Genomic DNA, 14,953 nt, shown 5'->3' with positions numbered 1-14,953 from the left:
CTCCCACCCGACCAGAGAGGCCACTTTGCACGTACCTGAATCCAGTTTACAGTATGAGGACTCAGCATCTCTCCTTGTTACCTTTCCTTGTGTCCTCTCCTCCTCCTCATGCCCCTTGCTTCCTTTTCATATGTGTGTGTGTGTGTGCGTGCACCTGTGACATCAGAACATTGTCCTGCTTTTGTCCAATGACACATCACCACTGTGGTCATGTGATGTGCTGTCAGCTCTGGTGTGATTACATAATTTCACATGCAGCTTGAAATGATTTCAGAGCAGCAGATTCTTTTATTGTCTTAATCTGTTTGAGTCTATTAAATTAATTGTCACGTTTTATTTTCAATATTCATCTCTTTTCCACTAAGAACAGGCAAAACAGGACATACACATGATAAGAATGCACCTCCCCATCCGGAGAACCCCTTGTATTGTATAATACCATACGTTTTGACTGGATGCTGATGCCTGATCCTGATCCTGATCCTGATCCTGATCCTGTGTGTCGTGTGGAGCAGAAGCTTGTGATAAACTTCATATGTGGACTCACTGAGGAGGAAATTTATTTGTGTTTTTGTCTTTAAACGTGATAAACATCACAGATTTAGCGAGTTGTTATAGCAAGATCAGAATGTACAGCAGAGTGCAGCTCATCATCACAGCAGACCCCCAGCCCCTCACCGCGGGGCTCTGTTGTGCGCATGCGCGTGATTCTGCAGCAGTGTGTGTGTGTGTGTGTGTGTGAGCAGCCACCGAACGAGCTCCGCTCACTGTAATCCGACGGATCAGTTTAGCCCGTCTATTAGCCCGCTCAGTGTTGATTAGCCCGGCTTTGCTTGGTCCGGCACGACCCACTGCCTCAGGATGTCGTCCAGCCCGCAGGACCAGAACCAGGACCAGAATCAGGAGCCGAAAGAGGAGCCGAAAGAAGAGCCGAAAGAAGAGCCGAAAGAAGAGATGAAGGGGGAGGTGAAGGCGGAGGAGAAAGAGGAGAAAAATGAGGAGACGAAGGAGGAGAAAAGGGAGGATAAGAAGGAAGCAAAGAAAGAGGAGAAAAAGGAGGAGAAAAAGGAATCCTGGAAGGATTTCATTTACAATCCGCGGACCGGAGAGTTCCTGGGCCGGACCGCCAGCAGCTGGGGTAAGACAGACGGCCTGCTGACAGAAGCGCTTCTGGATCTCAGTGACCCGCGTGTCTGTCTGTCTGACTGTCTGTGTCTCACTCTCTGTCTGTCTGTCTGTCTGTCTGATCATGAGGACGTTTCGGCCTGACCCGGTCCAGCTTCAGAACGCGCCACCTGCTGCTGTGAGTCTCAGGTTGGGCAGAACCGAGCCGAACCGAACCGGGACAGCATCAGCAGAGGATCAGGACTTTGTGTGTGTGTGTGTGTGTGTGTGTATTAGAAAAGGTTACTGATTCATTTGTGCTCCTGTCTTGTGCTGCAGTGTGTCACAGAGTTACACCTTCATGTTTCCTGCTCACTGATTTGTTTTTAGTTGACTGAAACAAAAATTGTTGATGTTAATAAATAAACATCAACTTAACGAATGATGAGATTTAAGGACAGTTTGCTGGGACATGTCCTGGTCCAGTGTCCACTCTGAGTGCTGATTGGCTGAGCTGTGATAAAGAAATGACCTGCAGGAGGCTTCATGGATCAGCATCAGCAGCATCATGACGCAACATCACCACGGCGATCAGTCTGTGACACATCCACGATGTCACTTCCTGTCTGTCTCATCATGTACTTAATATGGACAGAAAAACCATTAATGATTCATACCGATTGATGATTGTTTCTGAAGTTCTGTGTGGATGTCAGTCACTGCACTGAAGCTCGGACTGCGATCCATCGTTAACATGCTGGAGGGGTTTGTGCCCCCACATGAGCTGCTCCTCTGTCTCCCACTGAGCATGCTCACATCGCTCTTACATCATTATTCATCAGCCGTTAGCAGCGAACACAAACGTGGATGACCTGCTGCAGCAGCGACACCTGGGAGACACGAGGCTGCAAATTTAGTTTTCACATAGTTACACCCAGTGGGAAAACTGGTTATTTTACACCTCATTCACCCACACACACACACACGGCGAGACACTGAGAGCAAGTATGGGTTCAGTGTCTTGCTCAGGGACAGCACGCGGTGAGGAGGAGCCGGGGGACTGTGGGATTACTGGAGGACCAAGGCCACCTGTTCTTGGCGCCAGGTGGGTCTGGAGGTTCACCTGAGCCCCCCGCTGAGAGCTGGAAGTGCTCCCCGGAGGTCTCCTGGATGTGGAGTTTTTCCAGCCCTCTCAGTGCACCTTTTTACAGAGAGGTCATAAACACTGCTAGGAAAAATGTTTCAACGGCGTCATCACGCCCGAGTGTGTGGTTCTGTGAGACTGAGATGGCAATAAGGATCTTTTACTGTCCCTGTTCTGTGGCGGCTCGTCCTCGTCCTCTGAGGGTACCTCGTGTTGTATCCCCAGTTTGCAGACTTTTTCAGCTGATGTTCTTCCGGTTTCAGTTAGCTGTGGCTCACTCACGTAACACATCATCAACAAAACGTCACACTCCTGTCCTCGCCGACACACTCCTTTCACACGCAAGTTAACCTCACAGCCCAGAGGTGGAACAACAGCGAGGCCTCGCTCGGCCTTCGTGCCTTGTGTACACCCCAGTGAGGTGCAGCAGTCCCGCCTTGAGAAAGGGGGGCAGGGATAGAGTTTCTGGGTGGAGTCCTGTAAAGGCCACCAGCTGGGGGGGGGCACATAGTTCTGACATCATCCACCCAGTCTTGGCATGAACTGAGAAATGTGACACACACACACACACACACACACACACTGCTTCAGCACAGTTTAATTACCTGTAATGCACTGCAGTGTCTCCTCGCCGCCTCCACAGATCGTCAGTGTGTTTATTTTTAGCTGCAGCCTCTGAGCCGTTCACTTCCTGTGAGCCTCTCTCTGTCACTCTCTCACTTTGCTCCCCTCAGTTTGTCTGCCAGGCAGAGTTTCCTCCCAGGCTGCGTGACGCGTCATAAGCTTTTAGTTTGGGCAGCACGGCGGCTCAGCGGCTCGAAGGTCGTGGGTTTGCTCCTCTGCGCCGTCGAAAACGTGGAGCCTGAGAACCAAATGACACACAAAGCAACGTTAGCAATACGACGAGGAGTTTCAGTGTTTCTGCTCGACAGCTGAACGATTTCCCAGCATGCTTTGGGTGAGAAGGTACACCTGTTGTATTTGTAGGCTGTCAAGGTGGGACTGACCTGATTGAGAAATCAAAAGTTCACATAAGTAGCAGAAGGAGAGAGTGATGAGAGGAGCAGACAAGAGACGGAGAAGCTTAGTCAAATGGATCAGGTGATGTGATTGGACAGAATAAAGTCAAACACACAGAAACACGATGGACACGATGTTTGTTTCATCAGCTTGTTTTTAAATTGTCTTCCTCAGGTCTCATCCTCCTCTTCTACCTCGTCTTCTACGGCTTTCTGGCGGGAATGTTCACGCTCACCATGTGGGTGATGCTACAGACTCTGGATGAAAACGTGCCCCGTCATCAGGACCGAGTGGCCAATCCAGGTGAGCTCCTGTAACTTCCTGTTTCCTTCACGTCCAAAGAAACCATCCAGCTGGACAGGAGAGAAACAACACGAGTCAGTCAGTGGGATCAGATGAAGAGAGGATGATGCAGTTGTTGCCGTGACAACCTCTCTGTCACTTCCTCACGTGCTCCACCTGTCAGTGTGTCGTCCTGTCCAGTTGTGTCCTTGTCTCCAGCTGTGAGTCACTGCACAGATATCACCTGTGAGGACAGGAAGGCCTAAGCTTTGCTGCAGACTGTGCTTCCTGTCAAGCTCTCTCTGCTGTTGAATAACCACTCAGCTGCAGTGCTTCTGTTCATGGCTTTCTTTTGTTGAGTCCAGGTTTGGTGGTTCGTCCTCACGCGGCTCAGATCTCCTTCAACCGCAGCGACCCGACAAACTACAACCACTACATCCAACAGCTGCACGACCTCCTGCAGCGTGAGTACAGAGTTTCATCTGGCGGGTTACCCATCAGCCCCTCTGCCTTTTATCGGAATCTTCATCTGCGCAAATGCGTTGCTGTAATAGTCACGTAATGTGAACTGAACTTCACTGATTGAGTATTATCAGTAAAGAGAATATTTAAAGAGACGCCTGAAGCGAACGACAGCGCGAGTCCAGCTGAGATCCTTCCTTGCGGTGTTGTCTTCTCTCTGCAGAGTATAACGACAGCCTCCAGGAGCGTAACGACTTGTGTCTGGTGGGCGAATACACCGAACAGGACCGGGAGCCGGTGAAGAAAGTGTGTCAGTTCAAGCGCAGTACGCTGCGTCAGTGCTCCGGGCTGCCCGACGCCAGCTTTGGATACGCTGACGGGAAACCGTGCGTCATCATCAAGATGAACCGGGTCAGTCCAGCACCTCTGAGGCCGCCTGTCAGGGAGCTCAGAGCAGAAGTCAGGGGTCTCATGAGAACAGACTCGTACTGAGTCCAGCTGCGGTCATGAGGCTTTAGTTGTGTCATTTGATGCACACTGAGGTGAAGTTTTCTCAGTCAGAATGCAGATTTATGTCACCTCGTCCTGTTGTTCGCATTTAGAACAAACACTGCGTGCACACAGCTTTGTGAATTATTAATAATTCTAAACATTATAGTGATGTTGATACAAATAATAACCATATAATAACACAGTGAATTAAAACAAACTCTCTGTCTGCAGGTCATCGGACTGAAACCACGAGGAGACCCCTACATCAACTGCACGGCCAAGGTGACACACACACACACCACTAACAGCTATCCCACAATGCACCTGCACCACACAAAAAGGAAAGTCTTCTGAGATTATGCGTCTCGTCCTGATCTTAATCATCAGCAGCTTGTTAACCAATCAGAGACTGATGCTAAAACATGAACACACAGCATCACAAAATAACTTGTGCGCTTGTCGTCAGTCGTGAAGCCTGAATAAAGTTGTTTGTTGTGAAGTTGAGGAGATTAAAAATATTTCTGTCGTTACGTTCCCCTCTGATGGACTGAAGTCTGCTTCCACGCTGTGGAGATATTTTAATGTGTAATCCATCCTCACTGTGTCGACTCTTCACATTTAAACATGTCTCTGTCTGTGTCTCAGAGAGACAGTCCGCTGCAGATGCAGTACTTCCCACCAGAAGGTCGTCTGGATAAAATGTTCTTCCCGTATTACGGCAAGAAAGCTCATGTGAGTAAACACTGTGTAATTAGTGTATTTGTATATTAATCCTCACACAGATGAATTGCGCATCTGTTGAAGAGAATGTGGAGACTCGTTCATTTCCCGCGTTATTTTTCTTCTGAGCCAAACATTCAAAGCATTTGGGACAAACATGGCAGCACACATTAAGAAACGCTGCAGCTATCGAGGGAGAAAGTCAGCATTGTTAGTAGACTTTCTCGCTCTCTCATCGTAGGACTTCAGCCATGTTTCCACCAAAGTGCTTCGGATGTTGTACCCTCTGAGACTGTGTGCCTAAACCTTCCACATTTCGATGAGTCCCGTCCAGGTCTTTGTCTGCCTCTGGCTCTGTATTTCCCCATGCTGACGCTCGTCACCTGTCTCTGTGTCTGCAGTCTGACTACGTGCAGCCTGTGGTCGCGGTTCAGCTGCTGTTGACAAAAGAAGATTACAACGTGGAGCAGACGGTGGAGTGCAAAGTTGAGGGTTCAGACCTGCGCAACAACGACGAACGGGACAAGTTTATGGGTCGTGTCACTTTCCGGGTCAAAGTGTCGGAGTAACGGGACACGCCAGTTGCCATAGATACCACAAACTGGGTCTAAACTGGGAAGAAATCTGCGGTTCCGAACACTTTTTAATCCAGACCTGATCTAATCCTTGATGTCTGAATCTGGTTTATTCTGTTCAGATTCTTATGAGGAAACCAAATCTGGACCACTGAGAGCTAAATATTGTTACACTGCCATATTGTTAACACTTCATATCTGATCCTGGTTCTGGCCTGATCTGGCTCAGACCTGTTTTTCTTGGTGGTCTAGATCTGCTCCTCAGTGGACCAAACAGAAACCAGAGTGACTCCGGTTGAACCTGTTCAGACAGTTGGAGCAGATTAGGCCTGTTGTGGAAGCATGTGAGCCAGCTGCACACTGACGTCTTGTTTTTGACTGTATGTATAATAGTGATGTAATGCAAACAATAATGTGATCCCAGCAGTGTGTGACGGAGCAGCACAGCAGAGACTGACTTCGCTACAGGAAAACCTGCAACAAAAAGTGAGTTTAGGTTTCCTTTGGTCATGGGAAACTTAGCTGGTTAGTAATCCGATTACTCTCCTTCCAGTGTGAAAGCCGAATGCCACAGGAGCTGATATTTGGAACATTTTTCAGCTGTAGCCTGACAGATCAAAACAAGTCTGGTTCTGCAGCAGGAAGCCAAACTTTGACAATGTGGACTTTGGGTTTGGATCAGCACAGTTCATCGTAGCAGCAGGATGTTGTGACAGTAATCTGATTACTGAGTGTGTGTGTGTGTGAAGTTTTACACTTGAACAAAAGAACTTTAGCAAACCTTTCACGTACAACAGAGACGAAATGTTGCAACTGCAGAGAGCAGAAGGAAGTTTTGAATATTTGAAAGAGTTTGGCTTCCTGTTTAAAACTGAAGCCTCATTGTTTTGGCTCAGTTCTTATCATTAAGAATTGCGATGACTGCGCCCTCTAGAGGACCAACTTTACACTGTGAAGCACAGCTCTGCTTTGGTGCTCCACCTGCTGGGACCCCCAACCACCGCCGACCCCCATTTGTCCGTTTGTCAGAAATCAGAGAAGAAGAAAGTAAAGTTCTGCTCCACTCGCACTGTGGTTCCCTTTCACCTCCTGAAGCCACTTCCTGTTTGTCGTCCATCATCAGAGTAAACATTTTTAAATAGATTTTATGAACTTCGGTGTAATCCTACCTGTACGAGCGAACGTACAGTTTATGTAAATGTGAATTTGAGTGTGACTCCTATGACTACTGTTGTGTGATTATTGAAGAAGATGACATCAGCAGAGAACCAATCAGTCTCCAGTAAATCGACGTCATCCTCGCGTCTCACTGGTGTTCAAATGCTCTCCTGAACGAGAGACGCGCCTGAAACGGACTGGACTGCGGTTTTATTATTTATGTTTCTGTCTGATGATGTACACGGCAGCCCAACGAAACGTGAAGATCCTGCAATGTCATTATTTATTAATAAAACTGTTTCCACCACCTTGTGTCACATTTTGTCTTCGTCCAGACCAAGAATGTCAGAACCACATCAACCGGAGGAAAAGGTTGGTGCTCAGGGCGCCTGATGGGGGTTTGGTTGTCCTGGCCTGCAGATGTGAAGTCCAGACTCTCCTTCAGGGGTTTTGGACAGAAAAGGGGACATTGGACTGTTTTTAAAGGCACTGAAACGGTGAAATAATCCTGACAGGAAAAGCAAAACAAGCAAAATATTCATCATTTAGGAAGGAATTGTTTGTAAAATCCAAAATTAAAATTCATTCGATCATCCAGTTGTGATGGATCACATTCGGGTCCCTTTCGGTTTTATTTACATCATCTGGTGAAAGCGACACTTTCATGTTTGGCTCGCATGTTATTCAGCTTTTAAAACCCGCAGTAATTAGACGTTTCCCCACTTTTAACTGTTCATACTCCATCAGCTTCTCATCGCAGTTCATTTTGCCATCAGCTTTTCAACAAATCTTAGAATATTCCATGTTTTTTAAATGTACTGTTGATATCCTATTAATATTTTCCAACTATTCAAGCCAGCAGTGCAGTTAAGCTTCAGCTTATCAGCATCCAGCGTTTGATTCTCCATTCTGATTCTCCACATTAATGGCTGAACGCGGAGGTCCGGTCTCAGGGATGCTGCGTTTAGGTCAGGTGACAGACTGGCACTCAGGGTGGCGAGAAGAGAGCTGACGGCAGGAGTGAAGAGGGCCAAGACCGCATACGCCCAGAGGATCCAGGGTCACTTTGCCTCCAACGATCCACGGAGTATGTGGAGGGGCATTAAGTGCATCACAGACTATAACACCAAAGATGCACAATGCCCCAGGGACCCCTCTCTGCCTGAAGCTCTCAACAATTTCTTCGCCCGCTTTGAGAACCCGGACACCCCCCTCAGCACCAGACTGACCCCCCCACCTGGTGAAGAGCCCCTCAGCGTGACCCCAGCAGAAGTGAGGAGGACCCTCCAGAGGATAAACCCACACAAAGCTGCAGGTCCCGATAACATCCCAGGGTGGGTGCTGAAGGGCTGTGCACATCAGCTCACAGAGGTACTGATGGACATCTTCAACACCTCTCTCCAACAGGGGGCGGTCCCCACCTGTCTGAAGACCACTACAGTCATCCCCATTCCCAAGACCTCCACAGTGATGAGCCTGAATGACTATCGGCCAGTAGCCCTCACTCTGATAGTCATGAAGTGCTTTGAGAGACTGGTCATGGCCCGCATGAGAGACTGCATCGACGTCACTGTGGACCCACATCAATATGCATATAGGAAGAACCGATCCACAGAGGATGCCATATCTTCTGTGGTCCACACAGCTCTCACCCACCTAGAGAATAAAGACTCCTATGTCCGCCTTCTCTTCGTGGATTTTACATCAGCTTTTAACACAATCATTCCACAGACACTGATCCACAAGCTCAGTGCTCTCAGTTTGAGCTCCACCCTCTGCAACTGGGTCCCGGACTTCCTGACGGACAGGCCGCAGACTGTAAAGATCTACAACAACTCCTCCTCCCCCATCACCCTCGACACCGGTTCTCCCCAGGGCTGTGTGCTGAGCCCCCTCCTGTTCACCCTGCTAACACACGACTGCTCAGCACAACATCCGAGCTGCCTCATCGTGAAGTTTGCGGATGATACAGCTGTGGTTGGACGCATCGCCAACAGCGACGAGGCCGACTACAGGCAGGAGGTGGAACGCCTGGAGGGTTGGTGCAGAGAGAACAACCTCTGCATCAGCGTGAAGAAGACCAAGGAGATGATCGTGGACTTCAGAAGGGGCAGACATCTCCCCCTTCCTCCCCCGTACATCGGAGGGACAGCGGTGGAAGTGGTCTCCAGTTTCAGGTACCTGGGCGTCCATATAACAGACGACCTCACCTGGAGCAACAACACTTCCTGCCTCATCAGGAAGGCACACCAGCGCCTCTACTTCCTCAGGAGGCTGAGGCGTGCCGGACTGGGGAGTTCGGTCCTCACATCCTTCTACAGATGTGTGGTGGAGAGCGTCCTGTGCTCCTGCATCACTGTGTGGCACGGCAGCTGCTCTGCAGCAGAGAAAAAGTCTCTGCAGAGGGTGGTGAAAGCTGCACAGAAGACTGTGGGACACAGCCTGTCCACCACCACAGACATTTACACCTCCAGGTGCAGGAAAAGCACCTGCATCATGAAGGACCCCACCCACCCCTCACACAAACTGTTTGCCCCTCTCCCCTCAGGCAGGAGGCTGCGGAGCATCAAGAGCAGGACCACCAGACTGAGGAACAGCTTCTTCCCAGAAGCTGAGAGACTGTTGAACTCTGGAGGTCCTCTGTAGCCCCTGCTGCTACCCCATACCTTACACCCCACGCACACACACACACACACACACCCCTTCCCGACAACCATCCATGGAACATTGCGCAATGCAGCCATTTGCACAGAACTCTGCACTACTCATCTCATTTGCACTACTGTCATTGCACTACTCCACCATTTGCACAATACCGCAGTACTGCTGTAAATATTGTTGCTCCCTGTTCACTGTTTATATACATATATATATATATATATATATATATATATATATATATATATATATATATATATATATTCTGATTGTTTTTTATATTTATGTAGAGTTGTTTTATAAAGTGGAAACTAATTTCGTTCCACCTCATGTTTCTACATGTGTGAAATGACAATAAAGTTCCTTGAATCCTTGAATCTTTCTAACATATTCTTCAATATTTTTTTGAAAAAAGTAAATAGAATAATATAATTGGAACCTGCCACAGGCTACCCTACAGCAACACGTTCACTATTAGAACACTGATATAAAAATCAATTGGGTTCATATTTTTGTGTTCTAAATTCTGCTTCTGCTGAGGACCTTTTACCTTCCAGACTTTGTTCTTCTGCTCTGCCTGTTCTGGGAGGACACGTTGAAGGGACATGTGATGGACGTTACAACATGTCATATGATTTCTCACTCCTCTCAACTGAAGTTAACCTGAAGGGATGATGTGTCACATTCTACCTGTCTGTCCCAGGAGGCTTCCCGTCAGTCCCGATCCTTGGCAGCTCCTCCTGGTTGCCGTGAACCTTGCATACCCCGACTCTGCTTCGTGACCTGGACCCGAACACCTGCTGGTGAGTCCACTGATAAGCAATAATTAGCACTGAACTTCACCAGCCTGCCTAGTTTAATCGCATTTCCCCGCTGAGCGACTGGCGGCGATTTCAGAGTCAGGAAACCCTCCAACAGGACAAGGAAATTTGTACTAAAAAGTCTTTAATTGGCCAGTATGAGCAGGAAGCATTTTTGTGTTAAAATGACTGGCAAAACACACAGAAGTACGATGCATGTTGAAGAGATTGTCGTGAAACAGTAATTATACTGCATAAGGATAAAAGTCCAGTATTACACAGTTCTATCTGTCAGTCTGTGACTATCAAACCTGTTCTGGTTTGGCCCTGAAAAATGTTCACCCCCAACACCATACTTTTATCATCAAGAAAAATGATCCAAATTCAATTTTAAGGGTCAACTTGACAGCATCAGAAAACTATTATTAAATTTAACTTAAATAAATTCAGTCGGATTAGTTTTTTCACCTGTTCACCTGTGCCTACAGTGACTCAAGGCCCTCCAGGCCCCCAAGGCCCTCCAGACACACCAAGACACCAATTGGAGAAAGAAGAAAAATATGCAAATTGCATGACAACTGCTTGCTGCTCATCCCACCTGACAGGTTTCTGTCAGGTGGGTTGAAGATTTAAACTTGTGAGACTTCATTCTATCTGTCAGCGTTGATGTAAGAACCTCAGCCCAGTGTCTACAACCAGAGCTCACTTTACTGCGAGCGACCGTCCACATAGCTACTTGGATAGTTTCCTGTTTCTCTGACCGTTTGGACCTGAAGCTGAAGCATCTGAGAGAAAAGAAGTCACTCACTTCCTTCTGCTCGTCCAGGTGTCTCCTCCTGGATCGGTGAGACCCGTGTGAGCCCAAAGCAGCAAAACTGAAGCAATATGATCCCGGTGTCCTACAACAGTCAGTTCAGACATTTCATGTATGTCGCTCTTGTCGTGACCAAGGTCGGTTTCATGCTGCTGCTCTGGAGCTACAGGTGAGTGAAACTACTAAGCCTGGTCTGCTCTGACCGTGATTTGAGATTCATTCAACTGGACTCCAGCTGTGGCCTGACGTGTGGCGGATACGGAGGAGGGAGGTCATATTGGAACTACTTTTTCTCTGGAAAATCAGTGTGACACATCTCATATTAAATACACTGTCAGCAGTGTATCAAGCCTCCCTTTGTGGGTTTATCTGCATTCATCTGAATGTCTTCATTTGAGTTCACATATGATTTGTCTTTGTTTAAACTGGATAAGGTCTGTCTCAAAAAAGAGAAAAGAGTGAGACTTCCTGCTTAAAAAAGAAAGATTAAATAATAGAAAAACTACACTCAGAACAACAGGCTTCGTGATGAGGCTCCTCGTCTCTCAACTCTGGACTTGTTCTTTGAACGTCACTTTAAAATTTAATGTCATTTGACAAAATCATTTGCTGTGGACAGGACAGGGACAACAGACCACAGCAGCAGACACAAGAATCTGACTGAGCCTCAGATCCCCGTCCAGGAACCGGTGCCTCCACAATGTGGTCTGGGACGAGTAGGTAAGGCAGCCCTTCTCTGACTGCTGCTCACTGCTGTGGTCTTCAGAAAATGTGACATGTCACCTGAACTTCCTGTTCTCATCAGCTGCTGTTTATTATCTTAGATTCTTAGATTCTTTTTCCCCATTTGCATCCATCAGAAATTCAATATGGTATGAAAATAACTGGTACTGTACAGTCTGCTCCCACGTTTATCTGAAATCAGAAAAAATAATCACTTTAATCATGCTTTTCATCAACATAACGAACTTAAAAGCACAGCACTTTTTCTACTGAAAGGTTCACACTGCAACCTCTGGGTGTGGTCAGCAGAGAGCAGAGAAAATACGCAGATTAACATCTTGGTTTAACATTTTGCACTCATGCAGTTTCTCTGGGACAATTTGTGGTGGTCAACGGGACGAAGACGCTGCTATTGTCAGCTTATCTGGAGCACCGCTCGGCACCAAAGGTTAGCGAAGAGACCGAACTCGGCCAGGTTTTACTCCGTGTGCTGCTCAGTTTCAAACAGGCCTCACAGTTACTGACAAGCTGACTGATAAGACAGGAGAAACATAAACACCATTCAAACACACTCAAAGACTAATGCACACAGAAAGGGAGAAATATTACTATGCCATGACAGGAAACATCATCTCAACCATTAGTGACTGTAAGCATAACTAAACCTAACATTTTGCCAAAGCTTATTCTGCTTATTCTGGTATTACAGTGTAACAAAACAATAATAAAGTGTATTTGCTAACCTCCTTGTCCTCTGCAGCAGGTTCGTGTTATTGCAGTGGTGCTGAGGAGCGAGCAGGTAGATTATCGCTGCCTTCTCTGCTGTCAGGAGCAAACGCTCATCTCTACAGGGATCAGGAACATCAACAGAGATCACTTTGGCTTTCCATATGGGATGGCAGACATCATGTGTCCTCTGCCCTCAGGCTGTGAGAACCCATCTCACATCACTGTGACCTCCGCTGCAGCCGACTCTGAAGGTACTGAGGGGTTTCTCAGCATAGCAGGGCTGTGGGACGGCAACATGGATGTGTGTGGTATCAGTCAGTATCAACCCTGCTGACTTTGGTGATTCTCATAGTCATTCAATTTTACAGAATAATATATGATTTTGCAGTGTTTGATCCATCCATCCATCAGCAGACATTTGGCGTCTTCAGAGTCTTCCTATTTTATAGATACCTGTTAGACTTTCTGGGGAAAACCTGACCTTATTAGCAGAGACGGCATTCATCCCACTTGGGGTGGTGCGGCTCTTGTTTCTACCAATATGGCCAAGTTTACGTGACAACCAACCCCCTGACAACCCAGGGTCGAGGCCAAGAGGCAGAGTCGCTGTCTTACACACTTCTCTGCTGCTTCTGTAGGACTGCCGCCCTCCGTTAAAATTAGAATAAATATTAAAAAAAGTATAATAAATATAAATGCACACAGTAAAGTTTAACAGTCCCATAGAAATAGTGTCAGTGCCTCGTCCTCCCATAGTCCAACCAGCACAAAATTAAAGAAGTGTTAATCATAATAACCTCATAAAAATACAAACTAGCAAGCATTTAGACCCAAAAAATAGGACGGTCAGATGTGGATTATTCAATATACGATCCCTCCACTCTAAATCCCTCCTAGTCAGTGATCTAATTATTGATCATCAGTCCGATATATTCTGCCTCACTGAGACTTGGTTACGGGATGAAGAGTATGTTAGTTTAAATGAATCAACTCCGTCTGGTTATATTAATTATCATGTTCCTCGAGGCACAGGCCGAGGAGGAGGAGTGGCAGCAATCTACCACTCCAGTCTTCAGATTAACCCCAAACCTAAATCTATCTATAGCTCATGTGAGAGTCTCAGTACAGATAAAGTCATTATAGTGGGTGACTTTAACATTCATATGGATGTTGACTCTGACAGTCTTAAGTCAGCCTTTAACTCACTCTTAGATTCAATAGGTGTCCTTCAGACAATAATGGTTGCCCCACTGAGAAAAAAGGTTACAAATCATAGGAGGCGAGCTCCTTGGTATAATTCAAAAATGCGAACACTCAAGCAAACATCAAGACGGATGGAGAGGAAGTGGTACTCCTCCAAATCAGCTGAATCCCAGAGGGCCTGGAAAGACAGTCTACTGACACAAAAAAGGCCCTTCGTGAAGCCAGAACAGCTTATTATTCATCATTAATAGAGCAAAACAAGAACAACCCACATTTTCTCTTTAACACTGTAGCCAGGCTGACCAAGAGTCACAGCTCTGTTGAACCTTGTATTCCTGCAGCTCTTAGTAGTGAAGACTTCATGAGTTTCTTCACTAATAAAATCAATAACATTAGAGAAAAAATCAATAAAGATCTTCCCAGAGTAGCCAACATACTGCCAGAAACTTCTTTTAATCCTCCTCCATCTCTGGACAGCTTCCTGCCCATAGACCTCCCTGAGCTGACCTCCAGCATTAACAAATCTAACCCAACTACATGTCTCTTAGACCCCATCCCAACTAAGCTCCTCAAGGACGTCTTTCCCTTGATTGGCGTTTCCTTCTTAGATCAGATCAACTTGTCTTTAACAACAGGTTATGTATCACAGGCGTTTAAAACCTTTTACTTAAAAAACCTTCACTTGACCCAGACATCTTAGCAAACTATAGGCTGATATCCATTGTCATTTATCCATCACATTAAACAGACCTCTAAGACCGCCTTCTTTCACCTCCGTAATATTGCTAAGATTAGGAGCGTCCTCTCTCAGAGTGATGCTGAAAAACTTGTTCATGCTTTCGTTACTTCTAGGCTGGACTACTGTGACTCACTATTGTCAGGATGTCCAAATTACTCTGTTAATAGCCTGCAGCTGATCCAGAATGCAGCAGCTAGAGTTTTAACAGGAATCAGTAAAAGGGATCATATCTCCACCATCTTAGCTTCTCTTCACTGGCTTCCGGTACAATTCAGAATAGACTTTAAAATTCTCCTTCTTACATATAAGGCCCTAAATGGACCAGCCCCA

General features: G+C 46.7%; 1 protein-coding gene across 1 annotated transcript; it reads left to right on the top strand.

Moving 5' to 3' along the window:
* Nucleotides 1-708: 708 nt before the first annotated feature.
* LOC124058727 (sodium/potassium-transporting ATPase subunit beta-3-like) lies at nucleotides 709-7,264 on the top strand. The gene is made up of 7 exons (XM_046388258.1): nucleotides 709-1,138; nucleotides 3,443-3,571; nucleotides 3,916-4,014; nucleotides 4,236-4,423; nucleotides 4,736-4,786; nucleotides 5,150-5,236; nucleotides 5,626-7,264. The coding sequence occupies exons 1-7, from the start codon at nucleotides 862-864 to the stop codon at nucleotides 5,791-5,793; spliced, it is 999 nt and encodes a 332-aa protein (XP_046244214.1). The 5' UTR covers nucleotides 709-861; the 3' UTR covers nucleotides 5,794-7,264.
* Nucleotides 7,265-14,953: the final 7,689 nt, after the last annotated feature.

Source organism: Scatophagus argus, chromosome 5 (assembly GCF_020382885.2).
Source record: "Scatophagus argus isolate fScaArg1 chromosome 5, fScaArg1.pri, whole genome shotgun sequence".
NCBI classification, from domain to species: domain Eukaryota; kingdom Metazoa; phylum Chordata; class Actinopteri; family Scatophagidae; genus Scatophagus; species Scatophagus argus.
Note: the sequence above shows the minus strand (reverse complement) of the source record. Positions and strands in the feature narration are given on the sequence as shown.

Excerpts from the sequence above, each read along its gene's own strand:
- LOC124058727 (XM_046388258.1), top strand. The coding sequence starts at position 862 with ATGTCGTCCAGCCCGCAGGACCAGAACCAGGACCAGAATCAGGAGCCG. Across the intron at positions 3,572-3,915 it reads GGACCGAGTGGCCAATCCAG|GTTTGGTGGTTCGTCCTCAC; the intron begins GTGAGCTCCTGT and ends TGTTGAGTCCAG. Across the intron at positions 4,787-5,149 it reads ACATCAACTGCACGGCCAAG|AGAGACAGTCCGCTGCAGAT; the intron begins GTGACACACACA and ends TCTGTGTCTCAG.